Source organism: Morone saxatilis, unplaced genomic scaffold, assembly GCF_004916995.1.
Source record: "Morone saxatilis isolate NCDOM2014 unplaced genomic scaffold, NCSU_SB_2.0 Contig16, whole genome shotgun sequence".
Classification (NCBI taxonomy): Eukaryota; Metazoa; Chordata; class Actinopteri; family Moronidae; genus Morone; species Morone saxatilis.
Window position 1 is genome coordinate 23,834,199 of NW_023339718.1, and position 19,301 is coordinate 23,853,499.

The window sequence follows — 19,301 nt, forward strand, 5'->3', positions numbered from 1 at the left end:
GATCCTCCTAAATGTTACACATTTTAAAGGTCCAGTAAATTGTGATGGCTGCCTCACCTGGCATAGTGATGTCTGTGTAGCTGGGCCTCTTATCACTTAGGGAGGACAGTGGCTTAGCTGCTGACATAGATCCACTTATGGAGTGTCTCTGAAACAGCAAATAAATAATATTAAGAATCCCATTACCACAAATGATGTGCTCCTGGTTAAGTAGAATACTATATAAAATACATAAATACAACATTATAAACTAGCAATACAACAGAAAGGAAAACGATCTACAAGTGTGCTTATTTTGCATTTTTCGAAATAACTGAAGGATCTTGTGGATTATAGGTTAATATATTGGTTGAGAAAATTCTCCCCCTTCATAAACTAAGAGAATTAAAAACCCACTCGATCATCTGAAAAATACATTGTCTCATAGATGAAAGCAGAGCTCATTAACAACAGATGTTTTGGAGATATGTAGTTTTCACATGACAGCAACAAACTATTATGCGTCAGATTTATTTTATTTCACCTAAAGATTAGATTATCTCATTATATAATAATTCATTTTCACTGTTCAGTGCATCTTGTTCCACACTTTTGCAAATAGACACTAATTCAGATTACTTTTATTAAACAAATCAAAAAATATATATTTTACCTGGTAAATCAAAATGTTCTTTTCTTTCTAGAACTTTTACAAAGTAGAGCCATTTTCCCACAGTCTGACTTCTGTATAGTCTCCCAATTTATCCAATCAACCAGGTTTGAAAATCCAATAAGTATGAAAATCCTAAGATTTGGGGCTTTACTACTTTTTATGTACTTATACTAGTAATTATACTAATATTTATACAAAATGTGTATCATAATCTGAGTCTACTGCTCCTGCTCCCTAATTTGTCAGTTTTTGTTTATTAGAATATTAAAGGCATAGCCTGCTTCTTTCACAAACTCTTCACTGTATAAAAAATAAAAACTACTGCAGGCTATTCCGACATTTCTGTAAAATGACCTAAAAAAACAACAACTTGTTGATACCAAGTTTACGACGTCTGCCATCATCAATGTAAGTTCCAAACTAACCATTAAAAAATTTGAAATAGTATAGTAACAGGGAAAAGGGAAATTTTAGCAGCATGTAAGACTTCCCTCTTGTACCTGTATGGGTGAAACAGCAGCTGCTGGGGGTGTTTTCATGGGACTGGGGCTGAGGGGGGTTCGTGGTAGTGGGGCAGCTGTGGCTGTCGGAGTCACTGTGGCACCATTGGAAGGTGGACCTAAGTTCAGAGTGGAAAGGAACCAACACATATAACTCAGTTCAGTCCTGCTCCATGCACACAACCAAATACAATGCTCATGTCATGAACTGACCCAGGAGTCCTGTCTATAAAGGTTCCTTCTGTACTGACAAATACTGAGCTCAAGACCAAAGCTAAGGTGGTTGGCAGAGACAAAATGATCTTACTGCAAAATAAATAGAATACACATCTATTTTTTTTTATAATCAAAAGCTAAAAATAAAGCCAGAGTTTCTATGACTTCTTCCAAATCAGTCTTTGATACTGTTGCAGACCTAAAGACCTAAACAGATGACTACACTTGCAGCAATGGGGAATAAATAATAGAACATGTAGACCTATTTTGTTGCATTGCCAAACATTTGTTCAATCTGAAAATCACTCAGTATATGAGTGAGTATATGAAGCTACAGCTTATTATTACCATTTAAACCAGCAGCAACATTTAAAAGTGAAGAAAGTGGAGCGTCTTATGATTGTGTGGTACCTTGCGAGGCACTGTCGAAGCTCTTGATTAGAGTTTTGACGGTGGGAGAGGGCTCTGAGGAGGTGGAGGATCGCCGGCTGAGACCCATCCCCTGTCTGAGAGCAGCCAGGTCCCTCTCCACTGCATTCATGTAGTTATACACTCTGCCTCTCTCCTCGTCCTGCCTGGGAAACACACAATACTACTCAGTATGTACACTCACAGCTCCTATTCTGTCTATTTCTACACAATAGTTCGACAATGGCTCTTAATCTGTTTATACTATCATCTTGTAGGGACAATTATGGTGAATTTGTAATTGAAAATAAGGGATTCATCATTTTGTCTGTGAAGGCCATTTTTCAACTGTGGGATTTGTCAAAGATAAATGAATGTGAACCCTGGTATTGAGTACCCAGAATCATAATCAAATAAACAAAGTTAAATGTCTCCTCATTTCGTTTACAAACGCAAGACAGATGTCAGAGTGACCGCTGGAGCTCTTCTATTCGTCTCTCTGTGGCTCTTACTTGCGGCTCTTGACCTCGTCCAGCTCTTTGCTCAGCTTCTCGTTCTTCTCCTGGGCTTCCTGCAGCCGGCGCCGCAGATCTCCAATCTCTTCCTGTGCCTCAGACTTGATGTCATTAGCAATGACAACAGCTGTCTGCAGATCAGCCTGGAACTGACGCCATTCCATTGACTCCTCCTGCACACAGATACAGTGAGATGACAGCAGCAGAGAGTTTAGGGTTTATTTAGGCTAAATGACACGTTGGATCATTAAAGCAGTATGAATGAATGACTTTTTGGGCACTTGGGGGTGATGGAACAAGCTGCAACATCTGACTATTATATATTATCACCTTATAAAGTTGATGGTGAACGTGTTAGCAAACAGTCCCATTTTACACACCCAGCAGACACGGAGAAACAGAAGCAGTACACCATTCTCTGTACTTGTAGCTCTGCTTGTTGCTAACTTAGTTGTCTACTATTTGGTGCTGGGCAAATAGCATACAGTGGGTGTACGGGAGCTTTTTCAGTGAAAACAGCTGCCTACTGTGTATAGAGATGGGGCAGAGGGGAGTGGTGAAGGTGAACTAAAACAGTGAAGTTGTAGCCTGTAAAACCAAAACAATAAGCTGAAAGAAACTAAAAGGCTTTGTAGAGCTAAGGGATCCTTCCTCCAGTTAAACTATATAGTTAAAAATGACGTATATAAAAGTGTATAGTAAAAACGTGGCTTAAAACTGGGTTTGAACATTGTTGGAAATATTTGGGATAATGTAAGTACACTACTCAACAAAATATATAACGTAGGTCTAATGACATTTTAATGTAGAAATGTTACGTATTATAGCTTTAATATTAAAAAAATATTATTACAGCTTTAACATTGTTCAGGTTAACTGATATATCATTGAGATATAAACTGCACTGTCTTCCTGTGAATCCAGTGGAAGAACAGTGTTTGCAAATACATGCCATTGGTTTTAACCTATGCCCAGATCTAACCCACTAACTAAACATAAGAACTGTATTTATTTGACTCCAGTCTGGCCTAGTCCCCTTGTAGGCCAGTGCTCCTCTGTAACACTCTTACCCGTAGTCTGCGGTGAAGAATCTTAATCTCTCTCTCCATGTCATGCTTCTGGTCCTGCAGCTTCTTCACCGAGTCTGAAATAGGAGGTTAATACATGCTGGTGGTATTAACAGGCCACAGAAAAAGACTCTATGACTCATATATATACTGTTATTAGTCAGATGATTGAAGAGGAAGTCACACTATCTTAATTTGTTTTGGGTTGGGTTCACACAACAAGCTCTCTAAATTATCACTGGCAGTCAAAATTTAGTTTGCAAGTTTACACCGTTCTGTGTATGCAGCCCACTCACTCTCGAGGTCTGTGATGATGAGGTTGTCGTGGAGTTTCAGAGCTCGGTGCTGCTCCACCTCATCCTCCAGCTCAAAGATGGTTTCCTTCATGTCTGCGATCTCGGTCTCTTTTTCCTGCAGGTCCATGCGCTGCTTCTCCAGTGCGCGCTCCTGCTCGGCCATCTGCTGCTGCACCTGCTCCTGGAAGCCTCTGTATTCCCTGTCCAGCTGCACACACACACACACACACACACACAGGAAGAGGGGTATCCTTCATTTAATTAATAAGCAATGAGGTAATTAGCTGACTAACGCGCAACAAAGCTCCAGCAGTGTCATACTGTAATTTATAGAGATGTATTGTGTACAGTGGGAGTCTTAACTGTGCATCTGCACAGTGTCCTCTGCCTAGTGTTATGTTGGTGAGGTACAAACAAGGAATGTGTACCACTCCTTGCTAGAGGTAAACTTTGGAGACATGACTGTGGTATCTGATGTTTTCAAGGTCAAATCTGGCACTGCTCCATAGACAGTAATAGGGGCATTCATTATGATGACCCAAATTCTCTCACAACCTAGATTAAATTTAATATAGGTCAACACACAATTGGAAACAACCTTTTTCAAGTTTTAACTCACCTTACTGAAAGTCTCCTGCAGCCGGGTGAGATCACTGTGGGCTTGTTCCAGCTCCTCCTGCAACTTTGCCGCCTTGGCCTCAGCCTCTTCTTTCCCCAGACGCACTCCTTCCAGCAGCTGGCAGATGTCATTTTTGTCCCCTGCAGTGTGAAGAGAGTACAGTTCGGCCACCCTCTGCCTCTCCTGGTCCAGCTGGGCTCTGCAGCGGTTCAGCTCCGCCTGGTCGTTGCTCATAGCTGCCTTGTACTCCTCAACTGCGGCTGCCATGGCAGCTCGACCCTGTCTCTCCGACTCCATGATGCGCTCCATCTGGTGGTTCCTCTCCTTCAGAGCTCCGATCATCTCCTGGGCCTCAGCGTTGTCCTGTTCGGCCATCTTCAGTGTGTTGGACAGGTGTTGTTGAACCCCCAGCAGCTGCTCTCTCTCAAAGCGGGCATTATCTGCCAGGTCTCCGTAGCGCTGCTCCAGCTCCATGTAGCGGCTACTCTTGATGTCCTCCTCTAGCACATAGGAGATATGTTGCTCATCCAGCAAAGAGCGCAGGTACTCGATCTGTCGACCGTAAAGCTCTAGCTTGTCACTCTGCTGGCACAGGGAGTCCATGAGGATCACCTTCTCTTCACCTAGCCGCTCGTTCTCTCCGTTCAGCTCCTGGGTGATTTGCTGCAGGTCAGCCAGCTCCTGCAATGTGGCCTGGAGCTCCTCAGCAGTGCTGTGCTGGTTCTCTTCCATCTGGTGGATGCGCTCCGTCAGACAGGCCACTGACACCTCGCTAGCATTGCCACTGCTGCCCCTCCGTGAGCGCTCCCTGCTGGGTGCGCATTCCGACTCCGAGGATGAGGAAGCTCCAGAGGGGGCGTCCAGAGCATCGTCACTTGAGGTGACTGCCTGGTAGACTTCGCTAGATTCACTGTCGAGGTTGTCTGCTGAGCCTCCATGCTGGTGTCCTGTGAGCAGATCCTCCAAAGAGCCGGGGGCAGATCCTTCCACTGAGGAGGTCAGCGTACCTGTTCCTCCACCATCACTCTGCCCGCTGCCTGCTGCCAGGTCCGGGCTAAAAGAGGCGTAGTTGAACAGCTTGTCAGAGCCATCCAGCCTCTGCTCCAGAGAGAAGCCCAGCGCATTGAGCCGGTCTTTTAGCATTCGGTTCTCACTCTTTAGCAGGTTGAGCTCCTCTCTGATGGCCTGGTTCTGCTCCTGTAAGAGAATCAGAGTGGACTCCACGTCAGCTGCTGTGATGGCTGACACGTGGGGCTTCTCCTCCTCCCCGGCTTCCTCCTGTGGTGGTGCTTCCTTCCCTCCCAAACCAAGCTGGGCCCTCATGTCTCTCAGCTCACTGCGTAGGTGGAGGATCTCCACATCTTTGCTTTTAGCCAAACCCAACAGGTCATTTACTTTGGCCTGCAGAGCCACCTTATCACTGATCTGGCCGTCTGATTTAGATTTGCTCATACGGCCCTCGGACTCTGCCAGAATCTGGCCGCGAGAGCGCTTCCCTGAGGCCACATCCCCCACTACAGTCCCCGAAACCAACTGCTTCTTATTGGCGGAGGTCCTGGATGTCCGGAGACGGTCTCGTGATGAATTTGGCTCCTTGGAAATCGAAGATGTCGTACGCTTGGATGAAGTACCTGGTAAGACAGAAAAAGGTCGTCCTTACATTCCCAGTAAAGCTCTTTTTTTTTTTTTTTTACAAAAAGATAAAAAATTAATATGTAGGCATGGAATATTATATATACCTGATGTTGTCTTTGGCTTACTGTCCAAGTTGCTAGCAGTAGTCCCAACTGAGGCAGTCCTCTTGGTCTTGGTGACAGCATTACTTGATGCAGGATTGCCTCCAGCCATAGCTGCTAAAAGATCATCATTGCTTTTCACCTGAAATAACAAAATTCAACATTTTCATTTTCACAAACAATAAAATCAAATCCAATTCAAAGCGGCATTAATCAGCTCTAATTGGTCCATGACGTGATGAGTCTTACCTTAGACAGAGGTGCTGTGGTGCTGGTCTTGGCTGCAGCCTTTCCGGTCCCAGTGGTAGCCGTGGCCTCCGCCTTCCCTCGATCTCCGCCGACCTTACTCGCGGCTGGCCGGACCGACTTCTTCATACTGAGCTGTCTGATGCCGATACATTTACAGCTCAATCTGCGCACGGAGGAGGGAGGAGAAAGGTAATGTATGTCAGCAGTGCGCAGAGTGATAGCTCCAGTTTTCCATGGAAGAGGAATTCTTTCCACAGCCTATTCCCTAAACACTAGAAAAAAACACTGAGACCACATTGAATAGCAGAGAACTTCTAGAAAACGTGTTTCTCTCCATCTGTCTCTGTAATCTGAAGTTTATTCTAGACAGTTGGTGTTTGGGAGGTAGTGGATAATTTTGCTGATTCCCCTGATGCCAGTTTAAAAATGTTTATTTGTATTCACATCATGATACGTGGACACTTTGACAATTTAAATCATTTTGTCTACACGGCAGTTACATTTGGTAGCTGTTAAGACAGCTGTAGGGGACCACCCCAGATACAGGAATGCAAGATAAACACTGAGATAGGCTTCAAAAAGCCAACCAATGTCTCCACTAGATGGCTCTCATGTGTTTGTGATAGTTGAGTCAGTTCAGAGTTTCACTTGCCTGTCAGCTGCAACAACGATGACACTGATAAAGTTTCAATCTGTGTGGGTGGTTGCTGCTTTCAGTACATATTAATTTGTGGGAAGAATGTGGTTACAATCCACAATGGACTCTGTAGCACAGACACAGATCTGCAAGACAGGATTTTCTCTAGCAGTGTGTAGAATAATCATCAGAGCCAAAAAAGGAAAAGTAGATTCGTTCACAGATCAAAGTGAAATATTTTGAGAGACAAAAATGCGAGGTTCTTAGTCTGTTACTGGGCAACCGATGTCTGATACACTGGATTACATTTTGCACTGCCAAGAAATCATTTAGTGCCGTCACGTTTGTGCAAGATGTACTCATAACAGTTCACAAGCACTACATGCTCTATTTAAACAATTTGAGAACCCAGAAAAGTTATATAACATTTTAATAGGGGCAAATTCTTGAGATAATTTCAAAAGGTGTATTGAATTAAAACTATGGTGGAGTTATCTGCAGCAATTTAGCCAATAAACTGTGCTCATTTGGCAGTGAGCAAGGTGTTGAAACTGGCTGCAACCAAATAAGAAAAGCTTGTATAAAACACAGGAGGCTTTATTCAGCATTGTTCACATGTTGCGTCCAGGTCTGAAGAAAATCTGACTTGATGCCACGATAGCAAGAAAAGTGATTTGGGACACAGCTGGAGACAAAGAGTAAGTACTTTAGCACAGATTTGGATGCCTTCTTTTTGCACTAAGGCTCTTAAGAGGAAAAAGTGAGCTGGAGTTATTTATTGTGCGGAGGTAATCCAGCTGCAATCTATCTCTGACTCCGTGATCTGTTGTTGTCCTGAGCAGATGTTTGTTGTTTATATTTATTTTATATCTAATCAATTATCAGCAGTAACTCAAACTATAAATAGAGCACTGTGAGAAGCTGACCAATGTATTGTAGCAGGAGCACACATATTTACACTATTCACAGACTGAAACCGTTCCTTGAATCTTGAATACACACAAGGATGAAATAACATTTTAAATGTGATGCAGCCAGAGCAGGGGCGAGATCTGCACACAATAGCTCACATCTGAGTCTGATACTCCCAGAGAATCCAAAATAACCTGCTACTAAACCACAACGGCACTTTATTCTAAAACAAATGCTTCTCTAATAGATTTCAGCTGTGTTGCTGTGGTACAGGTGTTACCTTAAATCTGTCATCCTGCGCTGAATCTTCCACATGGAGCACGCAGACTCCTCAAAGTGATTGATTTTTTTCTATGATATTTTTTGGCCTTTTATTTCTGTCAGGCTTACCTTGGCCTCCAGTGACGTAGATGGTGCACCTTACTCATACGACCAAACCACAAAAACACACGGCCCTAGCCTTTAGGAAGAGTTACGAGGAGTTTTTATACTGGAACTAAAGCTATAAATGTGTATTTGCCAAGTTGTAGAACTTGATATTTTTCATCAAAATAAATATGCTTACATAAACTACAAAAAGCTTCTTACAGCCACAGAACACGTGTTGCATACCATCAGACCGCAGACAGCTATGTGTATGTTTACGAAGAGCCGCAAGCAAACAAAAGAAACAATCTTCCCTGCCTCATGTGGAGGAAATGGCAAATAATGTGTCTCAGCTGGTTAGACTCTGCAGCTCTGAGGCGCAGAGGTAGATTTTATTCAGTCAAACAGATCTGCACCTTGATGCATATTGGGTTTACATCTGCAACCTCTTCAGACTTCATGATTAGAATATGAATTCTACGTTCACACCATGCACTTTTCCTCGGTCAGTGTTTTTTCCAAGATAAAGGCTACACCCCCCAGGTCTCTCTGTATTTGGAAGCTTGACGTTATGTCTGCACAGTTCTCACTGCACGTTACCCAGACCAAGACTTAATATGTTGACAGGTTATCTTAAATTACATATGCAGTTAAGCTAGAATTAATTGACTGTAGAGCTTGTGTTGTCTTTCAGTCTGCCATTGGCAGAACACTAAAGTCCTGCTGTGCAAGTCTTTGTTTTTTCAAACACAAACTTTCTGGGCACAAAGAAACAAAGAACATGTGTGTATCTGCACTACTGCTGCTGTTAAACTCATACTTCATGCCATCAAGCAAGTAACGTCTCTAGCTAAAGATACGACTCAGCTTGCTAAAGAATATATAATGACCCTTCGCTACATTACCTTATCTGTCTTTGCCCACCTAACTCCATACTGCCTGTGTATGCATGTACTTATTCATAACACATACGTTTGGCAGGGCGTTATCCCTGAGTACTGACATGTGTACTCAACAACTAGCCAGTTTTCTGAATAGCTGAATGTGTGTCAAAGCAGATGTCTGAAACAGAGAGCTGCTAGCTGGAGTTCGGCTCTTTTCATTGGATCTGAATAGACATGGGATCGCCGGCTGGGGACCAAAAGTGCAGCTAAATGGGGCAGAGGCAGCAGCCTTTTCTTTCACTCTCTCACTTTGTAAAACTACTGCAAATCTCCTGCTAGGCAGTTTGTGTGAGTACCATTTTGAAGACTTTTTAATACAATGATTCAATGATAATTCATACACCACAAATGCATACACATTGGCCTGTCAGACTCACTTGGATCAGTTTGGAAAATGGAGTCTAAACCAGCGGTTCTTCTCACACTACTGTAGTTTACACAAACATCTGTGATGAATCACACTGTGTCAAAAACAACGCTGTTTCTGTGATGATAAAAAAAACTTTTCTTTGTGACTCCACATGATTAGACTGACTGTTTACCATTCTTGTGTAAATATAGCTAAAGATATAATTATTCCAGTTGTGATCATTTGTCTTCTCAAATATAAAACAGCCCATCACTATCCATCAATAGGATGATGCTATGAGAGGAAGGTTGACAGAATCATTGACGTGCCACATTTTAACCACGTAACGCTCTGTGCTGCAGAATGTCAGCTGCTCCTCACTAGGCCAGAAGCCAATAACACTTGTCCTGATTCAAATTAAATAGAGCTACAGTATTTCATTTCAGTGTTAATGAATGCAGTGGAGCTGATCCAAGGCTGACCAAAGGAACAAGAGTGTGTAGTGTTCCTTTACAGACAGCTGAACAAAGCCCGAGGCTGAGACAGAGGACGCGGAAGAAACGGCCGAGGTAAGTCTGGGAAGAGAAGGAGGTGGGGGTAGCAGTGGTCTAGGAACTCATTAATACCCCGTCCCTGCTCTCCTTCCTTATTCATGCTTTAACTGAGGGGAGGCACTTCCTTGCCATAACATTAGCTTCCTGTGGTGGCGTCTCCAGTCAAAAAAAAAAGAAGTAAACCCTAAAAGGGTGACTGTGTGTACAAGGACAAGCAGGCACCAGTCTGCCTGAGACAGAGCAGACACTGTAAGACCTTCAATTTCATTTGCCAATATATGCCTCACTATTAATACACAAGCCTGGACTGCAAGTAAACAAGCCATTTTTTGTTCTGTGGCCTTCAGTCAAACAACAATCACCAACAGTGTTTCAACACCAATTTTTATTGAGCTATGGTGTGTTTGGCTTTCACATTCACACCGTGTGGAGGAGTTAAAACTGAATCCACTTAGTTCAATTTCATCCAACTGAGCATGGTCTGGTCCTGACCAATGAGTTTGTCCTGGAAATACATTTCTTTCTTTCCCCTTATTCAGTGTCAGCTGAGGGCAAAGTTTCCAAGACTGTAGAGTTTTTCCCAAAATATTTTTCTAAAAGCACAGCAATGACCAGGCAAAGCCAAGGGGGAATATCGCATAAGTCATATCTCCTGGACATGGATGTGAAGAGTGGGCTGTGAAATATTGCTCTTTCCAAGAAAAGTTGGGAAACATCTGTGGTCTCCTTTGGTTAGAAAATATGATTTTAAACTAACTGAGTATCCTTACTTGAGAGAGAGAGGATGATTTACTGAAGTAAGACACACACAGAGTCCATCCTTCTGCAATAGTACACGCTTTGGGCCAGACAAAAGGCACTGACAAGCTGCAACATCACTGCACTGTTGACTCTTCTCAGGGGGATGGCAAATTTACATTGTTCTGGGCTACACCTACATTAGCTGCACCACGGCTAACGTTAGCACAGTGTGTGTCATTCAACCAAACGAGCACACACTTACCAAACAACCCGTTGGGATAAACACAGCTACCTGACTCTAAGGAGTAAGCAAACAAAGGTACTATCAGGTCAGAGACCAAATGGCAAGTTAAAACTAAGGAGATAACCCAGCTAGCTAGTTAGCTTTAGGGTCAGGCACGCACGGAATTTCAGTAATTTCACTTCCTGTTTGGCGACACGATTTCAAAACAAAAGCACCGCCAGACACGTAAGCACAACCCTTCTACTTAAAGTATAATAATTATATTAGATATAATACTCATAGAGGGAGAGGATTTAAACCTATAGTGAAAATACACGTATAATATATATAGTACGGCAGATAGATAGCTGATGTAATATGGGTTTACACTGCAGATATTTACAACCAGATGAAAAATAAATTTCTTCAGATTTCAGGTATTTCGGGTTACTATAACGCATTAAGTCCGAAGCGTAATGTATTTTCAAATACAATTATAGGTCTTCTTGAGTACTCGCCTGACTAAACGTACCTCTACATGTATCACATAATAGTTATAAACCACTGACGAGATTAGCAAAGGATTCTTTTGCGAAGTGATAGCGTTACATTTACATTTACAAAAACATTGCTGCAGTTAAACGTAACTTAAGTTAACTAGGAAGCAATAACGGTAGTAAACACAGTTATATTGACCGACATTAAACTATGATTGACCCTCGGACTGTATGTCAACACATCGTGAAGACTTATTTTGAAATAATTCATAGTATAGACCCAAGTGATTTTTTCTGCCTTGACAACTGACTAAAAATCTTCTCTGAGGGCTAAAACAATACATATCAAGCTATTTAAAACAAATAAAATGAACAACGCGAGTCTGCGTAGCTGGTGTAACTTTAGAGTTGGTTTGTGTGTTTCTTTTCAGTCAGTTAATTAACTTCAGCTGTCAGTAAGCAACAGAAAAGCTAAGGTTGCTAATGCTATCGTTTGGCTAACAATGTTAGCATAGCCGGCAAAAAGACAGCGCTCTGTCAGTAAGCCGATAAAATATCCATACCTGAGGTTCTCCTAATTGTCCAGTTTGGTAGGTTGATAAATGTCCGATGAATGTTCATTTGCGGTCGCTAACACTTCACTAATCCACAACTTCAGACGGCAGCCAGCATCGGTTTCGGATGTCAGCCCCTCTCTGTTGGCAGCAGCCGGATGATCCTCTGCCCCCTCCTCTGGTTGCATCATCTCAGCATCCCCCTCTGTACAGGAGGGACAGTCCGCTGCCTCCAGGAGCTTCAGATACCCGCTGCTTCATTTATTATTGTCTCCACATTATTCCTGGATCTGGGCCAAAAGTCTGCAGTCTTCTCGATCACACTACCTTCACACACCTTCAATTAGAGTAGGGGAAATGTCAGCTATAGACCACTGACAGTATATGTAAGGTATAGACCCTTGAAGGTATGGATCCTAGTGTATTATTGCTTTAGATACATCTTTGACATCCTGTTTAATATATCTTACACCTTAGTTATTATAAAACGAGAATATGGTAATATCAGAAAATATCTAGCTTACTTGTACTTGTACTTGTTTTTGTTTGGTGCTTGGTTTTTGGTTGCTTGCTATGTAAGAATCACTTGAGGGTATACTAACCTTTATTTAGTCATGGCTTTCCTGGAAACATGTGGATTAACGGCTCATTTAGGGCACATACCCTGAGACAACCAGAGCCAAGACACAGTAATTCAATACATTTGTGTTTACTTTTTAATTTACATGCTCATCCCCGTCTTCACCAGTCCTACACTGAACCATGTGCATCTCTAGCAGAATACAGCGTAGTGAACCACTGCACGGCATAATAAACCAGAGCTGTCAGAGGCTAAACTTTCAGTGAATATCTTTTATCTCATTCTAAGAAATGACACAAAGCAAGAATAATATTACCAAGTTTTATTTACATAAATCATACATACAAGACCCACTAGTCATTGCTCATCCTAAGAATCACTAAGAGTTATTGCTTATTTTACATAAATCACACGCCTTTAGGGTTATAGTTTGTGCTAACAAGTGTTTGAATACTTAAAGTGATTTGGAAAGAAATATTAATGCAAGCACACAATGTACTTTCACATGGCTTTGAAAGCAATACTAGGTATGTGGATGATAAACATGTTAATAAACCAGCAGACCTGGATATGATTGAATGACTGTGCTTCAAGGATCCTACTAGGAAAAAACATTTGGTATTTTGCATAATCTCTAGGTGCTCTCATTTCTACAGCAGTGTGGTTTTGTCCTATGTAGATAGGTAGACTACAGAGAAGGAATGCTGGGAGCAGCACATATACGTAACCTTCAACTGAATAATCAGACAGAAGCCAAAAAACAATATGGACACAAAACATGAGATATGGACAAAAGACCACTGTGAAATTAAAATGACACACAGCACAGTATACACTTCACAGGTGGAAGGGTTAGGCCTGGCCTTTTCCTGGAATGATTTGCCTTTCACTTCCCTGTACCAAATCCAAAAAAAGCACTCGAACGATGGCCCGGACACCACCAGAAGAACCTGTGAACTGAACAAGGTCTCCATACAAATTGTATAGCACAGATAACAAAACACTTGAAACGGTTCGGTCAACATGCCTGCATGTTGCTGTGTGTTAACTACAGTTTTCAGTCTCATACTTTTTAATTCTGTACAAAAATAAGAGTGTGTGTAAACATTAGGGCAACGGAAATGTTCTGTTGGTCATCAGCAGGGAAACATTGGCACAGGTGAGCTTTCATCCAAACATTTCTGGGAAAAAATACACACATGAAAAATATATGTCCATTCATTCAGCCATTCATCCATCATCCAGCCGCAAAGACAAATCTTACAAAATCCAACTACAGCAGAAATCCCCCTCTGTGAATATGGAGCTAATGTGCACAGTGACAGACCGGGGCAGTGGATTAAAGTAATTGGAATTTAAATTAAAAAAGGAATGATATATTTTGTCCATACATCATATAGGGTCGTCTTTTTCTGACACAGCAGGTAAGCTTGTAAACAGCACACACATGCTCCAAAAGAGATGGCTTTGGTCATGGTGGCTGTTTTCTAGCTTACAACGTGTTGGTGGTTCCACCTGGTGGCTACATTAAGCATCCTCGGAGTAAACCAGTCAGCCATGGCTGCTCAGCAGCATTCACCACAATAAGCAGCTAACATTCTGCCTCTGAACAGGACATTTATGGACGTTTCAGTGCATGATGTTCCTGTTATACTTCAGTAGAGAAGAGGAGGCTTTGACGTTTGCTGTCGGGTGTTGGAATGCTCTCCAGCTGGAGGAAGTAGAGAAGGACTTGCACCTATGGACACAGAAAAGGTGATCAGACCCACACCACTAGTCTAAACGCTGCCGGCTCACTTATCAACATTCTGACACAAGCTTTACCTGAGCCATGACCTCTAGGGACCAGCTGTCGTTCATGGAGATTGGCTGTGAGCTGTTTGAGATTTTGCTGTCTTTTTCAGAGGGCCGAAGCAAAGTGGGGCCAAAAACCGTGGCCAGATTGTGCAAAGACATCTTGTTGACGCTCTCATTTTCAGTCACCCTGTAAGAAAGCCAAAACTGACATTCAACCTATAGATACACTACAAAATCCCAACCCAAACAGATATACACACTGACATACACCTGACACACAGATACACAATAGCTGAAATACTATATTAATTGTGACGTCTTTTACCTTTTAAGGTGGTCCAGCAAGAAGAGAAAGGTCACCAGATTGGGCTCTGGTAGAGACAGCAGCAGGTTGAGCATGCAGCTCTCCTTGGCCACACTGTCAGAGAGAGCTGCAAGGCAAAGGTATGTCAAATTAAGTATGACAAGTATGTGCTGGTGCCTGCTGACCACTGATGCAATGATAAAGAAGTGGTGACTGACCGATGCCTCCAGCAAAGTTGGGGTACAACTCATCAGTGAAAAGAGGCTCCGGCAGCTCGCGGAAATACAGCTTCAGTGTTCCAGCAATGGCGTTTACGTCCATCTCCCTCATCATGACAGACACGTCCTTGTTATCTGTAGGGCAGAGGAGACAACAGTCACACAAAGGGCTTAAAAAAACACTTGTGAGCAGAGTATGACTCCATCCCGCAGAGCTCTGTCTTTAGGTTTGTCTACATGTGAAGTATCTCTGCTTTCCCAGCTGTGTCTGTCAAAGTTTAAATAAGAAATCAAATTCAGACTGAACTCACTTGAATCAAAGGCAGCCTTCAGAGCCTGGATGTCAGTCGCAACGCCAGACACTCTGTAGATTCCCACCTCGTCCATCCCTCGGCGCTCAATCTCCTCCACACACTGTCTCACAATGAGGGGAACCTTGGAGCGCTCTCGTCTAGTGAGGTCACACAGAAACAAATCAACACGTTATATACATGCTTTAAACACAAGAGACCAAGCTTGAAATAAAGTTAGCCTGTGCTATGTCACGCCCTGTTGTTTGCTGTAAATAGACCAGGCTTTCCAGCAAAATGCAACCAGTTGGTACGCTGTCCACAGGCTAATGGATGCTAATATTGTCTTGACTTCACACACACAAAAAACACATCATGAACTCACTTAGTCACTACATTGATCTTCACTCCAAACACACCGGACTGTTTCCGTGAAGGCATCCGCTTTAGACTGAACTCTCTGCTGGTGAACTTCATCGAAAGCTTCACCTCAACCTGGAACGAGTAAAGAAAAACAGCTATTTTAGACAACTCATTCATGTCAGCTAAGCTAGCGTGTGTAACCTTTGCTGAACAGCCGACAGGCTACAGGTGACATGGACAGGATAATGATGAATGCTAAAAAGCAGTGTGAGCCCACTAGAGTCTTTCACAACAGCAGCCACAAAGGGGGATGACACGCAGCAAAGGGCCAAAGGTCAGATTTAAACCCATGGCCACATAGTCACATAGTCTCACTTTAATGGGTGTATCTGTGTTTTCAGTGTTATCAAACCGCTCTATTTCAGCCTATCCGACCACTTCTGTTGGATAGCAGTTATCCTTTACAACTTGTATTACATAAATCACTTTTATCAACAATGTTGGCTTATGGTTAGATAGATATATGTACTTTATTGTCCCCATGGGGAAATTTGAGCAAATTTCTCCATGGCTGGGAGCTTCTAATTTGGAGATTGAGGTTAAGAAATGATGCCACTTAGTTTGTACCACTTGTGTTGTTAATAGGAACTATATTCAATATTATAAGGCTGCTTAAAACACACTTTCAGTTTTGTGGAACCTTTTTTTTTTATTTGTCAAAACAGGTCTAGCTAAAAAAAACTATACCTAGACCTGTCAGATGTGGACCTAATTAACTCTGGAGTCTACTTGTCATTATAGTCCAAATTTGACCACTGTAAACTGGTTTTGAGCTAGACCTGGTCCAATGTAGTCTGGGTGCAGAAAAAGCAGTGAAATGCCTTCTTGTTTCCTGTTTCCTGTTCTTGTTTGCAAAAATAGAATAAAGGCAGACAAATCTGGAACTGCTCTAAATATAGACTTTACAGTCTCTATGTTAAATTTGTCCAGCTTTGACGAGTCTAGCTATAGTGGTTTTTGATCTAGTTGTGGGCTTCTGTGGCGGTCTGAATACAGAAGTAGTGAATTACAAATAAATAAATAATATTTTTCACTAATCTGAAATTCGGTTTTAAGCTGCTTTAAGGCTTTTAATATATCTAATACTTTTTAACAACCACAAGTGGTGCAAAAATTGAGACTCTGCTGCTAAATATCATCACTTTGTCTCTTTTTACTGGGTTGGTGAAAACACTTACCCCATTCATGGCAATGACTGTCCTCTGCCAGTCTTTATTTTGCAACGTCTGAGGATCCAGCTGAAAAAAAAAGAAGGTAAAGTTTAATTTCAAATGTCACTTTTAATTCATTCAGATTCGGATAAAAAGCAGGAAATATTTTGCCTATATCAGTGTTAAAGTGAGATGAGCACAATGATTATAACACTAAAAGTGAGCAATGTAACTATCTAGTGAATTGCAGTGAGAGGAATAAGGTAAATAAATGCAGTTAAATATGAACATCACCTGCTCAACTACTCAGCCTCACATAAACATAAACTCCATATGGCCAGGTAGTGTTAACTCGTGTCACTGATCTATTTTAATCATCTGACTAATACCACACTGCCAGGCTTTATTCACAGTGATCAGGCATGAGTAACATGAATACATCATGTCCTCACCACTAAGCACTGTGCCTGACTAATATGGCAGACGTTATTTCACCCAAGAAACCATCAAATCTCATTCAGATAATCCTTTGTTCAGTGAAAAAACATTCTTTTATGTAATTCTTTTGATCAAAGAAAAGAAAAAGAAAAAAATCACAGGCTGTACAAGGCCGGCTTCTAAAGCTCAACAACAGAAGTACGACACAGTGTGTGACGCAAACAGAGTGTGAAACATCAGCAAAAAATATGAGAAAGCAAGAACAAGTTTGTCCTTAAAGGCAGGTTCCCAGGGCATCCCATGTAGGTCTGTCCACAGATCAGCTCACTGTCCATTTCTTTACCTTCGGTCTGAGCAGACTGCTGCGGACTCTGTCCCACAGGCGGGCCCCTGTGCTCAGGGTTCTTTTTGGACCAGTGTCCCCCTCTTCCTCTATGCCGCCCTGATCCACACTCTCCTCCTCATTAGGATTGCTCTCACTCATTCTTTCTGGCATGAGCCTTCCTCAATTCTAAAATGTTGCTTTCACTGACTACTGGTAAACAAAGAAACCAGCGCTGCTCCACAGACGGCACTGTTTTCTAAACCGCAGCACTAACAAGAGTAGCAGGTCCTTCTTCCCTGAACATCCAGCCGCGGATTAGAATCTTGATGATCTTCACTGATGCAGCCCGGCTGAATCTTTACAAAACTTCGTGTCATCTTCACGTCTCGGCATTGTTAAACTCCAGATCATTTCATTCCAGTGAGAGTTAGAAAAGGAACAAAGCCCGGCAACCTGCCCACCACGCTTGCATCTGTGTTGTTCTACTTCCCAGATGGATTTGGGGGATTAACTCCTGAGAATCCCCTCCTACCCTCATTACCAACGTGCTCACGCCTGCCGCTGTGAGGAGTGCTGGCTGGTAATCTAGCCTCTCAGGTAGCGTAAACAGGATCCTCTCAGGCCAATAACTCATTAGTGCTAGTGACCTTTAACACCAGGCTTCTTCCCCAGATCTGAAACAATATTTAAATCCACGATATAACCCTTACATGAAGTGTTGCCTTCCCCAGAGGCTCTTTTTTCAAAATCAAAATGAATCTTTTCTTTTCCCACAGAGCAGGTGTTAAGGCCCAGCCAATACAATCTCCTTCTCATGGGTATGAAATGTATTGCAGGTTATTTAGAGTTATTTGTTAAAGGGTGGAGCTGGAGCTGGCGTTTTCTTAAGTGTATTCATAATTCATTTATAATTATGTTATCATGGATTTTCAAGTTTTCACATCTCATTGTAACTAAAATATGTCACTTTGAAAAATTTCCAAACAAAAAGTGGCAAAGAAACAAATAAAATGAAATTAACTTTTTTTTTTTTAAATCAACATTTTGCTTTAGTTTGATGATGAAGCAGGAAAGGAAGGAGAAAGAGAGGGGATGACATTCAGCAAAAGGCCCAGGCCGGACTAGAATCCCGGCCACCAAGGCAAGGACCCAGCCCCATCATGTGCTCCACCAGGTGAGTTACCTGGGCGCCACACCTGTAGTCCTGTACGCAAAGCTTTTTTTCTTTTTCAATAATTATACGCCCTCAAAATGTTGTGTCATTGTCATTTCTTAGGCCTTAAGCCCAGTCAGTGAGTTTTAAGGATACAATCAATCTCCATACCATTGATGCAAACATCGGCAAAGCAGCGAAAGGGCCAACATGACACAACAGGTGTCATGAAAGTGTTTTAAATACCTGACAGGTGTTCTATCTCCAGTCTTTGGCTCCTGAATAACAGGGTAAGTACCTGACTGAGGATGGCAGCGCTCACAGGCTACTTTCCTCTCAGACTCGACAGTGTTTTGACTCACCTGTCCAGCAGGGAAATCCCTTCATTGGCTGATCAAAGAGCTCTCTATGTCTCTCTCGCTCTGTCGTACTCTGGAGCTGTGCCAACGGCTACATTTGGTCAACCCAAAGTCTAATCCGCCCTCTGTCACAACACACTATCACGGGTCAAGCTAAAGTGACCCACCAGCAGACCTCATGGCTCACTTCTTTTTCAACAGCGAAGGGCCCCACAGGGTAGGATTAGC

General features: G+C 42.4%; 2 protein-coding genes across 3 annotated transcripts in view; both read right to left on the bottom strand.

The window, feature by feature from the left end:
• specc1la (sperm antigen with calponin homology and coiled-coil domains 1-like a) overlaps nt 1-12,200 on the bottom strand; it is a gene marked incomplete in the record, with an annotated part of 20,737 nt that extends 8,537 nt beyond the window's left edge. For both annotated transcript variants that reach the window (XM_035658704.1, XM_035658703.1), the window contains 10 exon segments: nt 58-148; nt 1,153-1,271; nt 1,780-1,943; nt 2,289-2,464; nt 3,362-3,435; nt 3,655-3,862; nt 4,274-5,904; nt 6,013-6,151; nt 6,259-6,421; nt 12,045-12,200. In XM_035658704.1, the coding sequence (XP_035514597.1) occupies nt 58-148; nt 1,153-1,271; nt 1,780-1,943; nt 2,289-2,464; nt 3,362-3,435; nt 3,655-3,862; nt 4,274-5,904; nt 6,013-6,151; nt 6,259-6,384 (2,728 nt within the window).
• Nucleotides 12,201-12,922: 722 nt separating this feature from the next.
• The window catches only part of si:dkey-91m11.5 (PH_BCR_vertebrate and RhoGAP_Bcr domain-containing protein), a 32,384-nt gene continuing 26,005 nt past the window's right edge, over nt 12,923-19,301 (bottom strand). Inside the window, exons 17-23 of the mRNA XM_035658456.1 lie at nt 16,826-16,885; nt 15,610-15,719; nt 15,246-15,385; nt 14,935-15,069; nt 14,738-14,843; nt 14,440-14,599; nt 12,923-14,353 (exon numbers count right to left, since the gene is read on the bottom strand). Of these exons, the coding sequence (XP_035514349.1) occupies nt 14,264-14,353; nt 14,440-14,599; nt 14,738-14,843; nt 14,935-15,069; nt 15,246-15,385; nt 15,610-15,719; nt 16,826-16,885 (801 nt within the window). The 3' untranslated portion in view covers nt 12,923-14,263. The remainder of the gene's footprint in view (nt 14,354-14,439; nt 14,600-14,737; nt 14,844-14,934; nt 15,070-15,245; nt 15,386-15,609; nt 15,720-16,825; nt 16,886-19,301) is intronic.